At 43.0% G+C, this 19230-nt stretch overlaps 2 protein-coding genes across 4 annotated transcripts in view; one reads left to right on the plus strand and one right to left on the minus strand.

Annotated features, from left to right (window-relative positions):
• The window catches only part of RfC3 (replication factor C subunit RfC3), a 244069-nt gene extending 238684 nt beyond the window's left edge, over nucleotides 1–5385 (plus strand). For all 3 annotated transcript variants that reach the window (XM_070088052.1, XM_070088053.1, XM_070088054.1), the window contains 2 exons: nucleotides 4704–4781; nucleotides 4941–5385. In XM_070088052.1, the coding sequence (XP_069944153.1) occupies nucleotides 4704–4781; nucleotides 4941–5098 (236 nt within the window). In that variant the 3' untranslated portion in view covers nucleotides 5099–5385. The remainder of the gene's footprint in view (nucleotides 1–4703; nucleotides 4782–4940) is intronic.
• The window catches only part of LOC128685701 (D-aminoacyl-tRNA deacylase 1), a gene marked incomplete at its 5' end in the record, with an annotated part of 119211 nt that continues 105136 nt past the window's right edge, over nucleotides 5156–19230 (minus strand). The window contains one exon of the mRNA XM_070088118.1: nucleotides 5156–5329. Within this exon, the coding sequence (XP_069944219.1) occupies nucleotides 5244–5329 (86 nt within the window). The remainder of the gene's footprint in view (nucleotides 5330–19230) is intronic.

Genomic DNA, 19230 nt, shown 5'->3' on the forward strand with positions numbered 1-19230 from the left:
ACGAGTTTAGCACTTAGTTATGATTATAATAATGCATGGGCTGGTAAAGTGGGTTCGTTGCTACATAAGATAATGATGAAGTTAACTGGCAAGGGGTTCAGATATAGATACGTTGTAAATGCCATTTGTTCTTGTTGAAATTGTTGGATATACAGATGAGTGATGATTCCAAGATCCTGTACTACTGAGAGTCATCTTCCCTGGCGATGAGTCTCGTGTGTCTGTAGTTGATTAAATGGTTGTGGAAATTTCGGTGTAAAATAGGCATTCCTCAAGTTGTCCATTCTACCTATATATTTGGAGGTCTATGGATGTCTCGCCTACATATAATTGGTTGCAGTCGTTGCAAGGGATTACGTCTACCCTTGCAGAGGATTGAACCTTGTGGTGTTCCTTACTGGTAATGTTATTGATGGTGGCAGATGTGGAGGCAGGTACTTGGAATGCAGTATTGGAAAAGATGTTGGAGACGTGAAATATTCAAGAAGTATTTTGCCCTGTCTCCAGACAAACACTTGTTGGCTACCACTGCCGCCACCACACATATAATTACATATTTTATTCATTCTAGAGTATATATCAGGTTTCTATGTTATTTATATTATTTATTATGTCATATTAGATGAATTGTGATAGATAAATAAGTCGTATAGATATTAGCGAAATTATTCAAGACATATTTTGTCCGGTCTCCAGACAAACTCTCGTCCACCGAGGATACCACTACATGAATGACATATTTTATTCATTCTAGAGTATATACAGTGGGCCCTCATTTAACGCCTTTAATCCATTCCAGAGAGCTAGGCTTTAACTGATTTAGCTTTAACCGAATTAATTTTCCCCATAAGAAATAATGGAAATCCAATTAATCCGTTCCAGACACCCAAAAGTATGAAAAAAAAAATTCACATAAAATATATATTTTCCTACACAGAACACAATGTTACATGCACAAACATTACTGAAATGACTTACCTTTATTGTGGAAATGTTGATGAACGATGAGGCGGTAGGAGGGCAGATGATGCAGGTAACAAGTCCTTTTCTGGGGTTACCTCCCTTTTTTTATTTTTTTAATGGCACTAGGACCAGCTTGAGAGTCACTGGACCCATCGCACAAAATGTGTGTCCAGAGAGCTCTGTTTCTTACGTCCCTTTAAGATTTCCCTAAAATGGGTCACAAGAGTGTCATTGTACAAGTTGCCAATACAGCTTGCAACAGTGGTGTCAGGATAATATTCATCCATAAATGCTTGCACCTTTGTAAACATTGTACACATTTCCTTAATCTTCGATGAAGGCAACTTCCTCCATCTCTCTTCCTCCACCTCTAAAGGAAATCCCTGAGCTTTGGTCTGTTGCTGTTGCACCTGAAGCTCTTGCAGCTCCACATATGATTGACTGTTTGACTGTGAAACAGCTCCACATATGATTGACTGTGAAACACTATCTCCTGATAATTGTTTCTCGTTTATCCACACCAACAACACTCTCTCCACATCTTCGAGTACAGTGGACCCCTGGTATACGATGGCATCAGTATACGTTAAATCCGGTATACGATACATTTTAACGCAAAAATTTTGCCTCGCCACTCGTTAAAAAACCCGCCACATGCGATTCGTCCGGGACACGTCCACGTGTGGCCTGAACTGCCCCGTGCGTGCTAGTGTTTACAAGCCAGCCAGTGTGCTTGCATCTAAGCATACATTCGGTACATTCAATATTATCACAGTGTTTTTGGTGCTTGTTTCTGCAAAGTAAGTCACCATGGGCCCCAAGAAAGCTTCTAGTGCCAACCCTGTGGTAAAAAGAGTGAGAATTAGTATGGAAATTAAGAAAGATTTTGAAGGGTTTGCGGCTAACCCTGAGAAGCCTATGCCAGTTGTGGAATCCATTGTGCCTACTTCAAAAATTAAGGAAATGTGTGCAAAGTGGGTTGAAGTGCAAACCTTTATTGATGAAAATCACCCTAACACAGCTATTGCAAGCCGTGCTGGTGACTATTATAATGACAAATCTTAAAGGAACGGGAGGTACAGACCTCTATGGACAGATTTGTTGTGCAACAGAAGTAACCCCGGAAAAGGACTTGCTACCTCAAGTCCTAATGGAAGGGGATTCCCCTTCTAAACATTAACAACTTCGACACACTCCCCTCCTCCCATCCCATCAATCATCACCAAATCTTCATTAAAGGTAAGTGTCATGTATTCTATTGTTAGTAGAGTACTATAAACTGTGCATGTCTTCTTCAGTTTGTGTACATTAAACTTAATATTTCATGTGGTAAAAATTTTTTTTTTCATACTTTTGGGTGTCTTGCATGGATTAATTTGATTTCCATTATTTCTTATGGGGAAAATTAATTTGCATACGATGAGCTCTCAGGAACAGATTAATATCGTATACCGGGGGTCCACTGTATTTGCGATCTCTGTTTTGTAATCACACTTGGACCTTTTGCAACAACAGCACCCTTGATTGCCTTTTTGTTGTGCAAGATAGTAGTGATGGTTGAATGGGGTTTGTTGTATAACTTTTCCAACTCCAAGATATGCACTCCACTCTCGTACTTTTCCATTATCTCCTTTTTCAGTTCGATGGTACACCTCACCCTTTTTACCACAGGGTTGGCACTAGAACCTTTCTTGCAGCCCATGGTGGCTTATTTAGCGGTTATAAGCACTAAAAACAATGGAATCATACAAAATATATCGCAGGTACACTTGGAATCGATTGCAACGGCTTGTAAACAGTGGCACACTGGCTGGTAGACTGGGTGACTGGCCGGGCCCACTCACGGCGCTGAGCGGACACATTTGGGACGAAAGCTCCTAACCTAGTTTTTAGGTGTTATCCGAGCCAAATTTTTTTTATGCCAAAGCAAGGCGTTATCTGATTTTGGCGCTATCTGATGCAGGCATTAACTAAGGGGCCACTGTATCAGGTTTCTGTTATTTATATTGTTTATGCCATATTAGATGAATTGTGATAGATAAATAAGCCGTAGAGTTGGTATTAGGGAAATTATTGAAGTACAGAATTTCACTGGAATGGATTAATTGCATTTCAATTTAAATGAGGAAAATTGACTCTGCAAATGAGCAAATCCAGTTGTGATCAAGGTCACAGAATGGATTAAACTCGCAGGTAGAGGTTCCACTGTACTTGTTAGATGAAAGAGCACTCTTCCTCAAATAGTTCATTGCTACAGGTTTGGAAGGCACGAAGGAAGAATTATTATAATTAAAACTAAGCACTCAACCCACAAGGAACGAAGGAAGAAGCCTATGATTATGCCACATTTAGTTTTCGCGTTGTGGTGAGAGTAGAAGTGGAGAAGATTGTGTTGGTGCCAGTTTTCAGTACTTTCAAAGGAAGTTTGTGGTCAGCTTTGCAGAGAATAATATCAAGGAAAGAATGAGTGTCATCAATTTCTTCTTCCAATGTAAACTGAATTGAGGGCTCGACTCGGTTGAGCTTGTGTTGGGAGCAGGAAGACTGAAGCATCTGGGAGTTATGAGAATCACAGGCTTCTTCCTTTGTGCCCTCCAAATCTGTAGCAGTGAATTCCTTGAGGAAGAATACTCATTGAACAAGTATTTTCTATTCCTTGTCACTTCATTAGAGACTGCAGACACCATGCATATAACAACTCACCCAGACAAGATGCTGCCAAGAGGAAATACATAGCCCTACCAACTAATGCCATTGCCAAACACATCAACATCTTTTCCATATACATGTATATATACCAAGTACCCACCTCCACATCCACCACCATCAAAGGCATCATTTGTAAGGGACACCACTAGGCTCAGTTCTCTGCAGGGATATACATAATCCCTTGCAACCAATTATGTGTGGGCAAGACCTCAAAATACGTATTTCAGAACACCAATACACAGGCAGGCTTTGTTTCACACCAAAACTTCCACTACCATTTAATCAACTACAGAGACGCAAGACTTACTGCCAGGGAAGAAGACACTCGATATTGTAAGATCTTGGAATCAGCACTCGTCTGTATATCCAACAGTTTCAACCAGAGCAAAGGCTTTTACAACAGCTTAACCCCTTGCCAGGATTATTATTATTATAATCAAGGGGGAAGCGCTAAACCTGGAAGATTATACAGCGCCTGGGGGGGGGGGGGATGTGGAAGGCATTCAGGCTTAATTCGGGGAACTGGAGCACAGATCCAATTCCCTAAATCAAGAGCCCCTCACCAACATCAAGGAACCTTCCTTGAGGGGCCCTTGCCAGGAAACTTCATTGTTATCATACATAGCAACCAACCCGAGTGCCCTGGCGTGATAATGGCTTTCTTTGTACTTGCCTAATTATAAAATGTAATCGCACATTGTAACCTTTGCAAAGAAATAAATTTTGACATTGACTACTTGCAAATCCCATGCAGGTCCTCCTCAAATCCAACCTTCTCAGCAGCCTCCACTTGACTCGTGTCACTGTGCTCTATACATTCAGATCTACCTGGGCAGCAAGTACATACATGTTTGTGACTTATAAAACCCAGTGTGTGAGCGAAATGTAGTTAAAGGATCGCATTATACTGCATTTGTATTTTTTCCATTGTGTGGGTATTTTATACCATTTCCATGGACTATTTTTTTTGGATGTACTATAATTGTTACATGGAGGTAAATATAGTTATTACACTTTAATACAAAAATCAGATGTAAGTGAATTAAAGACAGCAAAAGGATTTGCCCTACAGGACATATTAACTGAGCTGCACACTTACATTCATAGAAGTAAGTAAATTTTATTGTACTATGTTGATCATCTAATCGAGGGGGGTTTATTGAGCGACTCTTGATCCAATGAATTACTTATTTTCCATCTAATAAAATCATTTTTGTTGCAAACATTATGCTTTACTATGCATTCATCTAAATAATTCATTTCCTTAGTTGACTTTCCAGTTGAAGTGCGTGTACACCTAGTCCAACAATTATCAGATGTAGAAGTGAGATTGTGTGCTGGTGCATCTGAGAAACTGCAGCTGTCTTCAGTTTTAGCAGCATTTGCAAGAGCAAAGCATATGGTAGCAGAAAAAGCATCAACTTGAGATTATCCATATTATTGTCAGGTGTATATATAAAAACAAAAAAAAAAAATTAACAAGTTCATGTAATGGTCTGTATTTCAGTGGGATAAGGATACAAAATTAATTTTACAATATAACTTAACCTATAACTTTATGAATAGAATTTTCACAAGTCTTTTGGAGAGTCTATGTTGATTGTAACTGGGCCATCATTGAGAATGCTTACTTCCATCATGGCTCCAAATTTCCCATCTGCAAAAATGAAACATTAAAATATAATAAAAATTTGTTTTCCTTAATATATAAAATTGTTTCAATAACACAAAACCACATTTAGCATAAGAGCCTGATCTATTATAAGTACCACATTTAAAAATCATTAATACAGTACAGTAACCCCCACCTTATCATGGTGGATATGTTCCAATTAAAAAAAAAAAAAAAAAAAAAAGCACAAGGGCTATACAGCGCAGCAGGGGAAGAGTGGGGCAAGAGAGAGAAGGATGATTATTAGGGTATGGATTGCAGCGGGGTAGTGGAGGGTAGCCAGAGAGGGGGGTTTCGGCCGTACTAGTACGGCTTGCGCCCCAGGGATTTTGACGTACTAGTACGCCTCAAATTAGTGAAAGCTGGTAGGCCTACATATGAAAGAATAGGTCTATGTGGTCAGTGTGCACAGTATTAAAAAAAAAAAAAAAAAAGTTTTTGGAATAAAACAGCGACTTTGCACTGTATTTTCATATGGTATTTATTGTTATATTCTAGTTTTCTTGGTCTCATTTTATAGAATGGATGGCTTAGCGCTTCTTTTTTGATTATAATAATAATTTATAGAATGGAAGACATATTACAATTATAATCAAGAAGCGCTAAGCCACAAGGGCTAACATATTACAGAAAGAGACGATTTTGACTGGTTTTATAATGAAAAGTACCTTCAAATCGAGCTCAAAGTAGCAGAAATGTTCGATTTTTACCAAAGTTCAAAAGTAAACAAATCATGCCAAGCGTCCAATACACATCAACTGGTGAGTAATATTCTTTCACAAGTGCACTGATATTATTTGTACCATTTCTACACTAATGCAGTAGTCTGCATAACAGTAAATTTTTTTTTTTTTTTTTTTTGCAAGAATATTCAAAGTGGAAAGCCAAAGAAATATGAAGGGGGGCCTGGGGATGTGACTAACAGAGAGCTTGTTATTTTAGTGCCAAGAATGTCTGTTTATTCTGGACCCTATTTGGAAATTGGCATCTTTCGAAATTTGTGTGAAATTGGCAAAATTGCTATTATTATTATAATAAAAAAGAAGCGCTAAGCCACAAGGGCTATACAGCACTGCAGGGCAGGAAGGAAGCGAGGGCATCAGTTGGCAAAAGGGAGGTGGATGAGTAATAGGTTACGGATAACAGCGGAGCAGTGGATGGTGAAAGGGTAAAGGGCAGCAAGAGACTGAGCTAGAAAGGGCTGAGGGGAGTGCGTAAGGTATCATCATCAGAGTTTGTGGAGTAAATCAGTCGTTGTCAAGAAGTCAATGAGAGAGTCAGGATTAAAGGAGGGTCCATCAGCAAGACGGGAAGGTAAAGAGAGAGTAGTAGAATGAAGACGGCGTTGGAGGTAAATTCTGCGTGCTCGTTGATAGAGAGGGCAGTCTAACAGAATGTGGCTAATCGATACTGGAACTTGACACTGCTCACAGAGAGGTACAGGGTGCCTCTCCACGAGATACCCGTGAGCAAGACGAGTGTGGCCAATGCGAAGACGGGAGAGAGTGGTCTCCCAACCACGGCACTGATGACAAGAAGACGGCCAGTAACCTATGCTCGGTTTAATAGAATGAAGTTTGTTACCAAGCAGAGTTGACCAATGTTGCCAACGGGCGCGAAGGTGGGCAGCTATTGTAGCAAAATAGTCCAGAAATGGAACACCTCTATAGGAAATTGGTAGGTCATGTACTGCTGACTGCGCAGCAGTGTCTGCCTGTTCATTTCCCTGTACGTCGACATGACCAGGGACCCAACAAAAAATAATATCTATGCTTCTTAGAGATACGGCGTAGCCAAAGTTGGATACGGAGAACTAGGGAGTGAGATGTATCAAATTTTTGGATAGCCTGTAGAGCACTAAGGGAGTCTGAGACTACCACAAATGATGACACAGGCATAGATGCGATACGAATAAGTGCTGCAAGAATGGCATACAGTTCAGCAGTAAAAATGCTAGCCGAAGATAGTAAATGCCCCCGCACGACGCTGTCCGGAAACACTGCTGCGAATCCGACGCCATTTGAAGACTTAGAGCCACCTGTGTACACAGCGGTGGCATGAGAATGGGAGTGGAAGTGATCAAGAAAAAGAGCGGGAAGCCACCATAGGCACTTGAGCTTTCGAGCAAGGGAGTGAGAAAGAACAGACCCGAACAGCTGGAACTTCCCAGGGGAGTAGGGAAAAGTGAGATGCTACATGAACATAAAAAGGTGGTAACTGAAGGGAAGACAAGAGTGAATGTAGGCGAAGAGAAAAGGGACGGAGCAAACAGGGGCGGCGAACGAATAAAGAATGTCTACTAATATCGGTGACCATTCTATAAATGGAAGGATTGTGGAGATCGTGAGAGCGTACATAGTAGCGAGGGCAATGGGCATCACGGCAATCAGACAAGGATGGAACATTCGCTTCTGCATAGAGGCTCTCAACAGGGGAAGAGCGAAAAGCACCAAGGCACAAACGTAATCCTTGGTGATGGATAGAGTTAAAGCTAGAGAGAGTAGCAGGAGGCCGCGGAATAAATCTGGTCACTATAATCGAGTTTCGATAAAACGAGGGCTGAATGTAGGCGAAGCAGAGTTCGACGATCAGCTCCCCAGGAAAGATGAGCAAGGGTTTTAAGAAGGTTTAGCCGGCTGTGACAAGTTGCCTTCAGAGAGGTAATGTGAGGATTCCAGGATAACCTACGGTCAAAGAGAAGGCCTAGAAACCTGACTGTATCACATTCGGGGATACGGGAGCCATAGAGATACAAAGGATGATCGGAGATAACAGAGCGTCTAGTGAAAGTAATTTGGCGAGTTTTGGTACTTGAAAATTTAAACCCATGCGTGGTGGCCCAAGTGGAAACACGGTCGACCGCATGCTGGAGAGAAACTGCAATAAGATGACAGTCAGCGCCTGCACAAGCAATAGCGAAGTCATCAACATAGAGTGATGACCAAATATTGGGTGGAAGAACAGAGGCCAAATCATTTATAGCAAGGAGAAAAAGTGTTGTGCTTAGAACACATCCCTGAGGGACACCTTCAGCTTGGACAAAGTCCGGGGAAAGAACATTATTGACTCGAACACGGAAATGTCTGTCAGTTAAAAAGTTCTTAAGGAAGGATGGTAGATTGCCTCTGAGGCCTAAGGAATGGGCCTGGGCCAAAATATTATACCTGCAAGTTGTGTCATTTTTTGACCTTGAGAAGGCATATATGGCAATAACGGAGTGATTATTCGCAAAGGCATTACGAACATACGTATCCAAGCGTAGTAAGGGGTCTATGGTAGAACGACCCTTACGAAAGCCATATTGACTAGCGGAGAGACTGTTGTGTGTCTCTAAATGCCACATTAAACGTCGATTTATGAGACGTTCCATCACTTTGCAAACTGCACTAGTAAGAGCGATGGGACGATAGTGGGAGGCATCATGTCCTGTAGTACCCGGTTTGCGGAAAGGGAGAACAATGGCAGATTTCCACAGCTGGGGAAGAACTCCTTGTGCCCAAATAAGATTGAAGAGGTGTAAGAGGACTACAAGGGCTGACCGATGTAAATGTTGTAACATACGAATATGAATGTCGTCAGGCCCAGCTGCCGATGATCGGCAAGCTGAGAGCGTTGCCTCTAGTTCTTGAAGTGTAAAAGGCACATTATACTGTTCTTCTCTGAGAGAAGAAAAGTCCAAGGGTACTAACTCTCTGGCAGACTTTGAGGAAAGAAACGAGGGGCATAGATGGAGCCCTCGGGAAATACGGACCAGATGTGTGCCAAGTTCAATGGCAACGTCGAGAGGGTTTGCTACATCAACACCAGCGACCCATAGAACAGGAGCTGGGTCAGGAGAATATTTACCACTCAATTTCCTCACTTTTTTCCAGACTGCACTCATAGAAGAAGCAGAGGTGATGGTGGAAACATAGTCTCGCCAACAAGTGAGTTTAGCTTCACGGATGACACGGCGAGCGATCGCACGCTTCTGCTTAAAATCAAGAAGTCTCTCAGCGGTTCTATTGTACCAGTACCTGCCCCATGCAGCACGTTTCAAACGTACTGCACGAGCACAAGCAGGAGACCACCAAGGCACGCACTTCTGAGAATGCCTGCCTGAGGTTTGGGGTATAAAATGAGAAGCTGCGGTATAAACTGACGTCAAGAAGAGGTGTAGGAGCTCATCAATGGAGGATGAAGAAGGAACCTCACTAAAAGCAGTGAGGTGTGAGTAAAGATCCCAATTTGCCCGATCAAATTGCCAGCGAGGGCTACGGAAAGGTGGTGAATAGGAAGGAGAAGCAAGAATGATTGGAAAATGATCGCTGTCATGTAAGTCCGGTAGAACAGACCAGGTGAAGTCTAGTGCAGTGGAGGAAGAGCAGACTGATAGATCGATGCAAGAGAGAGTATGAGTACGAGGATAAAAATGGGTGGGAGGACCCGTATTTAAAACATGGAGGGGGGCGAGAGGCGAGAAAAGCCTCCAACTGGATGCCACGTGAGTCACAATGAGACCCCCCCCCCCCCCCGAGAGAAAATGGTGGGCATTAAAATCACCAAGTAACAGAAGTGGTGGTGGTAAGGATGAAACAAGAAACGCAAAGTCTGGGATAGAAAATGCTCGAGAAGGAGAGAGATATAAAGAACATATTGTAAACCACTTATTCAAGTGGATACAGGCTGCAGCGTAATGCAGCGAGGTATGGACAAAGAGTTGACAGTACGGGATATCATTGCGTAGAAGAAGGGCACTTTCAGTAAAGGTCCCATCTGAGAAAGGATCCGAAGAATACAATAAATTATAGCCTGAGATAGGTTGGAAAACAGCCGAGTGTAATTTTGGTTCTTGTAAGCAAGCACCAACAGGGGAAAACCTGGAAAGCAACATCTGAAGCTCACCCCGATTACCCCTGAGGCCGCGAATATTCCACTGTAAATAGGCCATGATTGGCGATGAAGAAAATACCAGGAATCTGTAGGTAAAGGCACCTACGGACTAGAGGGGTTAGAAAAGTCAACGTGTGGTGGCATTGGAAGACGTTCAAGCAGCGAAGGAACGGAGCGTTGCGAAGAATGGGGTTGTGAAGATGGAGGAGAGGGAAGAGAAGGAACAGGAAGTGAATCAGTGTCCATTGAAGGTTTAGTCTCTGCAATATATTCTGAAATGGCTTCAAGTGTTTCTGAATTCAAAGATGTATGGGAGACCATATTGGAGATAGAAGGAGGAGGGTGAGTAAAGATTGGGACAGTAATGGACTGTACCAAAGTAGAGGGGGAGGGAAGAGTGTAAGGGACTGGAGATGAAGTGTGGGGGGGGGGGGGGGGGACAAGAGGCAGAAACCTGGGAGGTGGCAGAAGAGGGAGAAACTTGGGAGGGGACGGGGGTGGAAGGCGAGGAGGAGGGTGAATCCACACTTGTACGAGGAGGGGAAGAACTAGGTATAGAGACTGGAAAGGTAAAGTGTGGAGGTGGAAGAAGGGAAGGAAGGGGCAAAGAAGATTTGAGCAATGTGGATTTTTTGGACTTCTGAGAAGTAGAGGGGCGATTGGTATTAGGTGTCGTACGAGGTCTTGTCGATACTGGGGCTTGTGAGGAAGGACGCGAAGATGTGAGAACAGACTGAGCTGTAGTCGGGACGTCAGAGCCAAGGACAGCAAAAGGATTAGATGCCGGAGTGGCTATGGGAGGGGTAACAACAGAGGAGGCTGCAGAAGATGGGACCCCAGAAGTGGGGGGATGTTTGGAAACACGAGAATAAGAAACACGGGGTAGTCTCCCTTGGAGGCGGAGATGAGTAACTGCCATAGCATAAGGGAGACCTTCTGCCTCTTTGAGGCAATGGATTTCACATTCATTTAACCCTTTCAGGGTCCGTCCCGTAGATCTACGGCTGGTCGGTGAGTGTCCAAACCGTAGATCTATGCCAAAATTCTAGCGCCGTCAAATTTAGCGCGAAAGCGCTCATAGGCCTACATGTGAGAGAATGGGTCTGCGCCGTGGGTGTGCGCCATAAACAAAAAATCTAGGCGCCTGCATAGCATTGTGGGAACGCCGGCTCAGTCACCCTTGTTCACCATGCCTCGTCGCAAGTCAGCTCTCACTCCCCGGAAAATTGGGACTCTCCTCTTCCTGTCTGATAGTTCTGACACTGATGGAAGTGGAAATGAAGACGAATTCTACGGCTTTGATAAGTTACTGACCGAAAATAATGACCAGGATATCGATAATAGTGCAGAAAACCCCGACGATCCTCGACCTTCTACCTCTGGTGTGGGCACTCGTGACTCACGGTCGGGTGTTCCTAAACGTAAGAGAAAACTAATATTTTCCCGTGACCTGGCCTCTGACTTCAGTAATGACGATGATTCTGACGTGGATTGTGATTTTATTGCGCTCGACGATCATTCGAGTAGTGATAGTGAGGAAACATATTCACCAGTGAAGCGTCGGTATGTTCGCCGCCGCATGCGCTCGGGTAGTGTACCCTATGCTGTGCCCAGGGGACGGAGTACATCCCGGAGTACATCCCGTGGCCCTACACCCATTTTAGGTAGTGATAGTGAGGATGATGTGGCTACACTTGGCATGGATGGGCCACAGGCATCAGTGGATGGTGTTAGTGGGGCTGGTGGTGGTAGTGGCACCGCCATGCGTGACTCACTGTGCCACGCAGGGACCCACGCTGCTGACTCGTCAGTTCAAGGACAAAGCGGAGCGTCACCCACCAGCCCGCCACAACCACCCGTACAACCAGCCTATGATGTCCAGTATCCACCAGCAAACCGTATCTGGGATTGGCAGCAAAATCCCAATTTTGTTCCCAGCCCTCACCACTTTGATGACTCTCAAAGTGGAATTCTACCTACCTGTCCCCTTGGAACCACGGCCAATGAACTGGAATTCTTTGAATTATTCTTTGACCAGCCATTGATGGAAATTATTGTCAGGGGAAGTAATAAGTATTTTCAGTACACCATGGCAAATACGATCTTATCACCACAGTCAAGACTACACAGATGGAAAGAGACGACTGTTGCAGAAATGTATTTACTTTTTGCAACAATAATGCTTATGCCTCATGTCTATAAGCATAATATAAAAGCATACTGGTCCACAGATCGGCTAATTTGTACCCCATCCTTCAGTGAAATAATACCAGTGAACAGGTTTATCTTACTGTTACGTATGTTGCACTTCTCTGACAAAACCAGGCCTGACAGAAGTGACAGGTTATACAAGATTAGAAATGTTTTCATGTATCTCAAACAAAAGTTCAGGATATACTTTTATCCATTCAAGAATCTTGTAATTGACGAGTCTTTGATTTTGTTCAAAGGTAGACTGTCATTCAAGCAGTATATACCGAGCAAGAGGAACCGCTTTGGTATAAAATTGTTTGTACTCTGTGATTGTGACAGTGGCCTGGTGTTGGATATTGTTGTATACACGGGTAGTAAAACATTGAAAGATACCAAGATGTTATTGGGTATATCAGGTGACATAGTGAGAAACATGATGGCACCTTATCTTGGTAAGGGCCATACATTATATACCGATAACTGGTACACAAGCCCATTACTCAGTGATTTCATGCGAGTGAACAAGACAGATGTGTGTGGCACAGTGCGTTCTAATCGTAAACATATGCCCAGGCTCAACGCAGGTGTTCGTGATGACGACGTGCAGGTTTTTACTGCCAATGACATCATGGCATTACGGTGGCATGACAAACGAGATGTCACATTGTTGACAACCATTCACCGTAATGAAATGCAAGACAGTGGCAAAGTTGATCGAGTGACTAATGAACGTATTCGAAAACCAGTGACAGTGATTGATTATACACAAAACATGCGCTTGGTTGACAAGTGTGACATGCAGATTGGTTTTGTTGACTGTGTTTGTAAGAGTTACAAGTGGTACATGAAACTTTTCTTCCATCTCATGGACATTTCAATGCTGAATGCATATAATATGTACCAAATAAAGACTGGTAACAGACCACCGTATGGTGAATTTTGTTTGTCTGTTGTCAGACAACTCATAATGAAGTACCAGGTAACAACACCTGCAATACAACATGGTCCTCGAATTCATCACAATATACCCAAGCGTTTGAGGAGAGAAGGTGATCATTTCATAATACAGCTTCCTTCAACTCAAAAGAAATTTGCTCAGAAGAGATGCATTGTCTGTGCACAAACAAAACGACGGCAACAAAGACGCAAAGACACTCGGTTTATGTGTGAGGAATGTAAGGTGCCTCTGTGCATGGTGCCTTGTTTCAAGGAGTTCCACAAGCTCCAGCAGTTCTAAAACCATGTCCAGTGATTGTAAATATGTAAATATATGATAGAACATTAGTATTATACAATATTTGTGCATGTTTATTGTAATAAACAACAGTGGTAAACAATAATATGATAATAACTTTAGTGCGGTTATTGTGTTCAATACAGTGAGTATATATATATATCAATTATATACAGTATTGGTCTCTCAGGCCCCAAATGTTAGTAGGAATAGAAAAAAATTGGAAAAGAAAAGAAAAAACAACTAAAACAACAAAATAATATAATACGCGTATGTGGAATTCGTCAATTTTGCCGCCACCACATCATTTTCTACAAACTTCTTGGCACTGTATCTCGGTAAGTACTGATCAGATTCTAATTTTTTTGTTTTATTACCTTCACAAAAATATGCTCTTTAATTCTGTAAGAAAAATAATTTTTTTTTTTTTTTTTCAAAATTTCTTGGACACTGGTGCGTGACTTCAGATTTTGGCCTTGGACCCTGAAAGGGTTAAGTAGACCTGGCAACGGCGGGAGTACGAAGGGTGAGCTTCATTACAATTAAGGCAAGATGGAGGTTGACTGCAAGATGCATTAGAATGGTCGTCAGCACCACAGACTGGGCATTCAGCCATAGATCTGCAATATTTCGCTGGGTGACCAAAACGCCAGCAATTTCTACATTGCTGCGGTCGATGGATCTATAATTTCCTCACTAACAGAACACAGAGGTGTAGGTATCACAAAGCTCCAGGCAGACATCAACCAAATCTTTTTCGAACTTGTAACTGATGTCCCGCGACATAAACAGAGGACAAGGGAGTTCTCGGCTGTCATAAAGTTAAACGAGCCACATTGCAAGGGTAACGTCTCCGCATAACCCCTCAATTATTGGGGGCAGGAAGGACATAAGTGTCTACTTTGAGGATTGGGAGATGCTGGAGTTCCAGCTGTTCAAGAATGTCATTGCCACATGACTGGAAATTCTGTTGGACTATGGTATCAGACCGGGCCGCGGGGGCGGGGCAGGTAAAAAATGACAGTACCACTACAAGAATTGAGAGAAAGATGTTTTTCAATAGTGATAGGAGTAGTATCGATATTCGAAAGGAGAGAAAGATGTTTTTCAATAGTGATAGGAGTAGTATCGATATTCGAAAGGAGAGAAAGATAATGAGCTTGGGTAGCATTCTGGACAGTGACGATGCGCGTACCACTCTTGAGAGCATGAAATGAAATATCTCTACCAACATGATGCAGGAGCGTTTTGCCAATACTATGGTCAGAAAGGTAGGCAGAAGAAGAAGTCGGTCTTAAAGTAAAGAATTTAGTCCATTGTGTGGTCCGAAACTGAGCGTGGAGAGGGAGTGCTTGACGTGTCGGTCTTTTCCGAGTAGAATGGGAAGGTAACGAAGGAGCATCATCAGGAGATTGACGTTGGCGTTTAGGAGTAGGACTGGAGTTGGTCCGGCGTGAAATGGGTGGGCGATTCGAAAATTGCCGCACCGTAGAAGGAGAAGCCGGAAGCATAGTCAAAGGAGAGCGGAGTTCAGACAAATCGAAGGAGTCAGTCGAAGCCCCGGTACCTGAAGCGGGTGAGGAAACAGCACCAGCAAGAGGTACAGGGGCATCAGGAGTGTCCGAAGAGTGGTCTAAACACAAGGCAGGGTCAGAATGGGGTGCGGTATCAAGAAGGGGCCCGGGGGTAGTGGGTTCATGGATTGGGTTCTCCATGGTTAGGTTACTCCTTTGCTTTTTGTTTTTAAGAAAAAAAAAGAAAGAAGAAAAGAAAATAAAAATAAAAAAAAGAATAAAAAAAAAGGGGGGAGCGGGGAGGAATAGTTCCCAGGAGGAATGAAAGGGCCGGAAATCTCCCTCCGCGCCCAAGAGGACCTCAGCACCGCTAGTAGCGCAGATGCAGCATGGAACCCGTGCCATACCCTACCCTTCATGCCAGTAAACCAGCAATCCGGGATAGCAACCTCACATCTGCCGAGCTACCTCGGTGGACAAAAGAGAGGGCGGTCGGATATCCGCCACAAAGCATACCTCCTTCGGCCACCACCCCCGGAATCCGAAAGGTGGCTTCCAGAGATACACCCGTCGCCCGAAAGACACCCAAAGCTACTCTGGGATACTGTAGAGGGATCGGGACATCCCCAGGCGATCCAGATTCCACGGCAAACTACGCCACTGCCAAGAACCTCAATGGAATGAGATGGACCCCGGTATCCTTTCCCCTACCTAGGAACTAGCGCGCCTGTGGGAGAAATCCCAAAGGCCAAAAAGAGGAAGGGCAAAAGGGAGGGGTGGGGAGGAGGAGGAGGAATGGAAAAAGGGGAGGATGGGATAGGGGAGGGGAGAATGGGGGGTAATTAGGTTCGGTCTGACGAAGAAGACCAACAGGTCTAATTCCTCAGACCAAGAGCCTCTTCACCACGCCAAGGAGCCCCCCTTGAAGAGGGCAAAATTGCTAAAGTCTGACCACTTTATTGGATAGTTGAAATCGGTAAAATGGGTGGTTTCTTGTACTCATTCGATAGAAAAAATGGAGTTCTAGCGAAATAGTTATGATTTTTGTCGACTAGTATATTGGAATTGGCCGAAAATAGGGCTCAAATTGGGCTAAATCGCTAATGCGTTAACATCGTTGAGACCGCTAACTTCGCGAGAGCATAATTCCGTAAGTTTTCCATCAAATTTCATACTTTTGGTGTCATTATGATTGGGAAAAGATTATCTTTTCATAAGATTTTTTTTTTTTTTTAAATTTTGACGACCCTGAGAACAAGTCTTCGAGAGGGCCTGGCGACCCCCAGAGGGTTAAGGTAAAAAGGACGGAGAGTGCTAGAGACATCACCAGAGTTTGTGTAGTAAATCAGTTGCTGTCAAAAAGTCAATGTGAGAGTCTGGATTAGAGGCTCCATCAGCAAGAAGGGAAGGTAAATTATTATAATCAAAAAGAAGCGCTAAGCCACAAGGGCTATGCAGCGCTGCAGGGTAGGGAAGGAAGCGAGGGTATTGGGCAGCAGAAGGGGGGAGGGATGATCAGTAGGTTACAGAAAACAGCGAGGCAGGGGATAGTGCGGGGGTAGAGGGTAGCAAGAGATTGAGGTAGAAAGGGCTGAAGGTATCAGAGTTTGTGAAGTCAGTCAGTTGTTGTGCAAGACAGGTATACAATACCGACAAGATGAAAGTTAAGACACTTGTGCAACAATCTCTACAACCATGGTGTTGTAAACACCACCTCCAAGGCTGAGGGACTGATTACCTCATTTTTTGTATATAGTTCTTCTGTTTTCTAGTTATGTCCAAGAATCTGTATTGATAAAGCCACTGGATGGCGAAACATCTACAATAAAGATAACCAGATGTTGCACAAGTGTCTTAACTTTCAAGTCAGTTGTTGTCAAGGGAAGGTAAAGAAAGGGCAGCAGAGTGGAGACGAAGGTAAATTCTGTGTGCTCGTCGACCAAGTGGACAGTCCAACAACGTGGCTAACGGATACTGGAATGTGACAATTCTCACAGAGAAGAACAGGGCGCCTCTCCACGAGATACCCGTGAGTAAGACGAGTGTGGCCGATTCGAAGACAGGAGAGAGTAGACTCCCAACCTTGACAAGAAGATGGCCAGAAATTTATACTCCGGTAAATAGAATGAAGTTTATGGAGTAGATTAGATCAATGTTGTTGCCAATGGGTGCAAAGGTGGGTAGCAATTTCAGCAAAATAGTCTGTGAATGGAACACCTCTATAAGAAACTGGGATGTCATGTATTACTGACCATGCAGCAGTGTCTGCCTGTTCATAGCCCTGTACGTCAATATGACTAGGGACCCAGCAAAAAACAATAAAAAAACAATATCTTTGTGTTTGCTAGAGATATGACATAACCAAAGTTGGATATGAAGAACTAGGGGGTGAGGTGCATCAAATTTTCGTATAGCTTGTAAAGCACAACTACCTTATGATTATCTTATGAAAATGTTAAGATTAATTTTCTAATTATTTTAAGCCCCAAAACAAATTTTTGCGATCAGCACTTATGGAGATATAGAGGAGTAAAGTTGGCAGAAAATGAGCCACAAATGGCAACAGTGACAAATGCCACTCACCCAGTAAACTTTGGTTTGCTTGCATTGCAAGGTTTCTTGTTTTTTCACATAACTTGTGTGGCCTGTGAGTCCAAAGTAAGGTGCAATGCACATATGTACACTTATATACGACACAATAAGCACACAAACATAATTATCAATATATTTACAAAACTTGTTTACACAAATACAAAAAACTTTACTATTGTTCTATAATATATATACAAATGTACAGTCACTGGACATGTTCCTAGAAGTTCTGCAGCTTGTGGAACTCTTTGAAACATGGTTTCATACACAATGGTGCTTTACACTCGCATATAAAATGAGTGTCTGCATTTTTGTGGGCTTTTTTATGTGCACAGACAAAACACCTTTCTGAGCAGTTTTCTTCATAGTAGCAGCAGACAGTTGTGTTAGGTAGTTATCCTAGGTAAATGTGTCATTCCTTCCTTCCTCCCTCCCGACCTTTCTTTTTTCATCGTTTCCTTCCTTCTGGTTTCTATAATATATATACAAATATAAAGTCACTGGACACTGTCATTGTGTTGTGTGGACTTCTAAATGTGCTGAGTCAGGGTCTGGCAGGTGTCAAAATGACACTATCACTACTCACTCCCCCTACCGCTTGTCAAAACAATGGGGTCCGATGCTCGCTTCTCCTCCATCCTTCTACCTAATTATCTTTCTTCTTTCTCTCTCATTTTCCTTCATTTTCCTTCTGGTATCCTGGGCATTGCTTTTGGTCACAAACTCCTCAAAACCATGAAATTGATCTTCACTGACACTTCCATCTGTGTTAGAGTGATCACTTGGGAAGAGTCCCAGATTTGCTGGAGAGTCACATTTCTTACCACTAGGCATGCTGAACAAGGACTACTGATATGGCATTCCCACAATGCACCACTGGCTCCCCAATTTTTTTTATATGGCACACACTGACTATGGAGACCCATTCTCTCACATGTGGGTCTACCAGCTTTCTCACATTGCCCCGTAAGACGTATATATACGACCAAAACAGTCAAAGGGTTAAAGGAGAAGTGTGTGGTCTCCACATCAGTCAGTGATCAAAGAGCAGGCCCAGAAACTTAACCGTATCACATGCTGGAATATGTGAACTGTGTATGCACAAAGGAGTATCCAGAATAAGAGGACGTCTAGTGAAAGTAATGAACCGGGTTTTCGTACTAGAAAATTTAAAGCTGTGAGAAGTCATCCAATGGGAGACCCCGTCTATTACAACCTGAAGGGAGGCTGCTACTAGTTGACAGTTAGCACCCAAGTAAGTTATAGCAAAGTCATAAACATAAAGTGACAACCAAATATGTGAAGGAAGAAGAGAAGGTAGGTTATTTGTAAAGAGAAAAATAGTAGTGCTGAGGACACAACCTTATGGAACTCCCTAGACTTGTACAAAGTTCGAGGAAAGTGAGGCGCCAATACGGACCCGAAAATGTCCATCGGACATGAAAACAGCAATGAAGTTTGGTAGATTACCGTGGAGGCCT

The sequence above is a fragment of the Cherax quadricarinatus genome, chromosome 23, assembly GCF_038502225.1.
Source record: "Cherax quadricarinatus isolate ZL_2023a chromosome 23, ASM3850222v1, whole genome shotgun sequence".
NCBI classification, from domain to species: Eukaryota; Metazoa; Arthropoda; class Malacostraca; order Decapoda; family Parastacidae; genus Cherax; species Cherax quadricarinatus.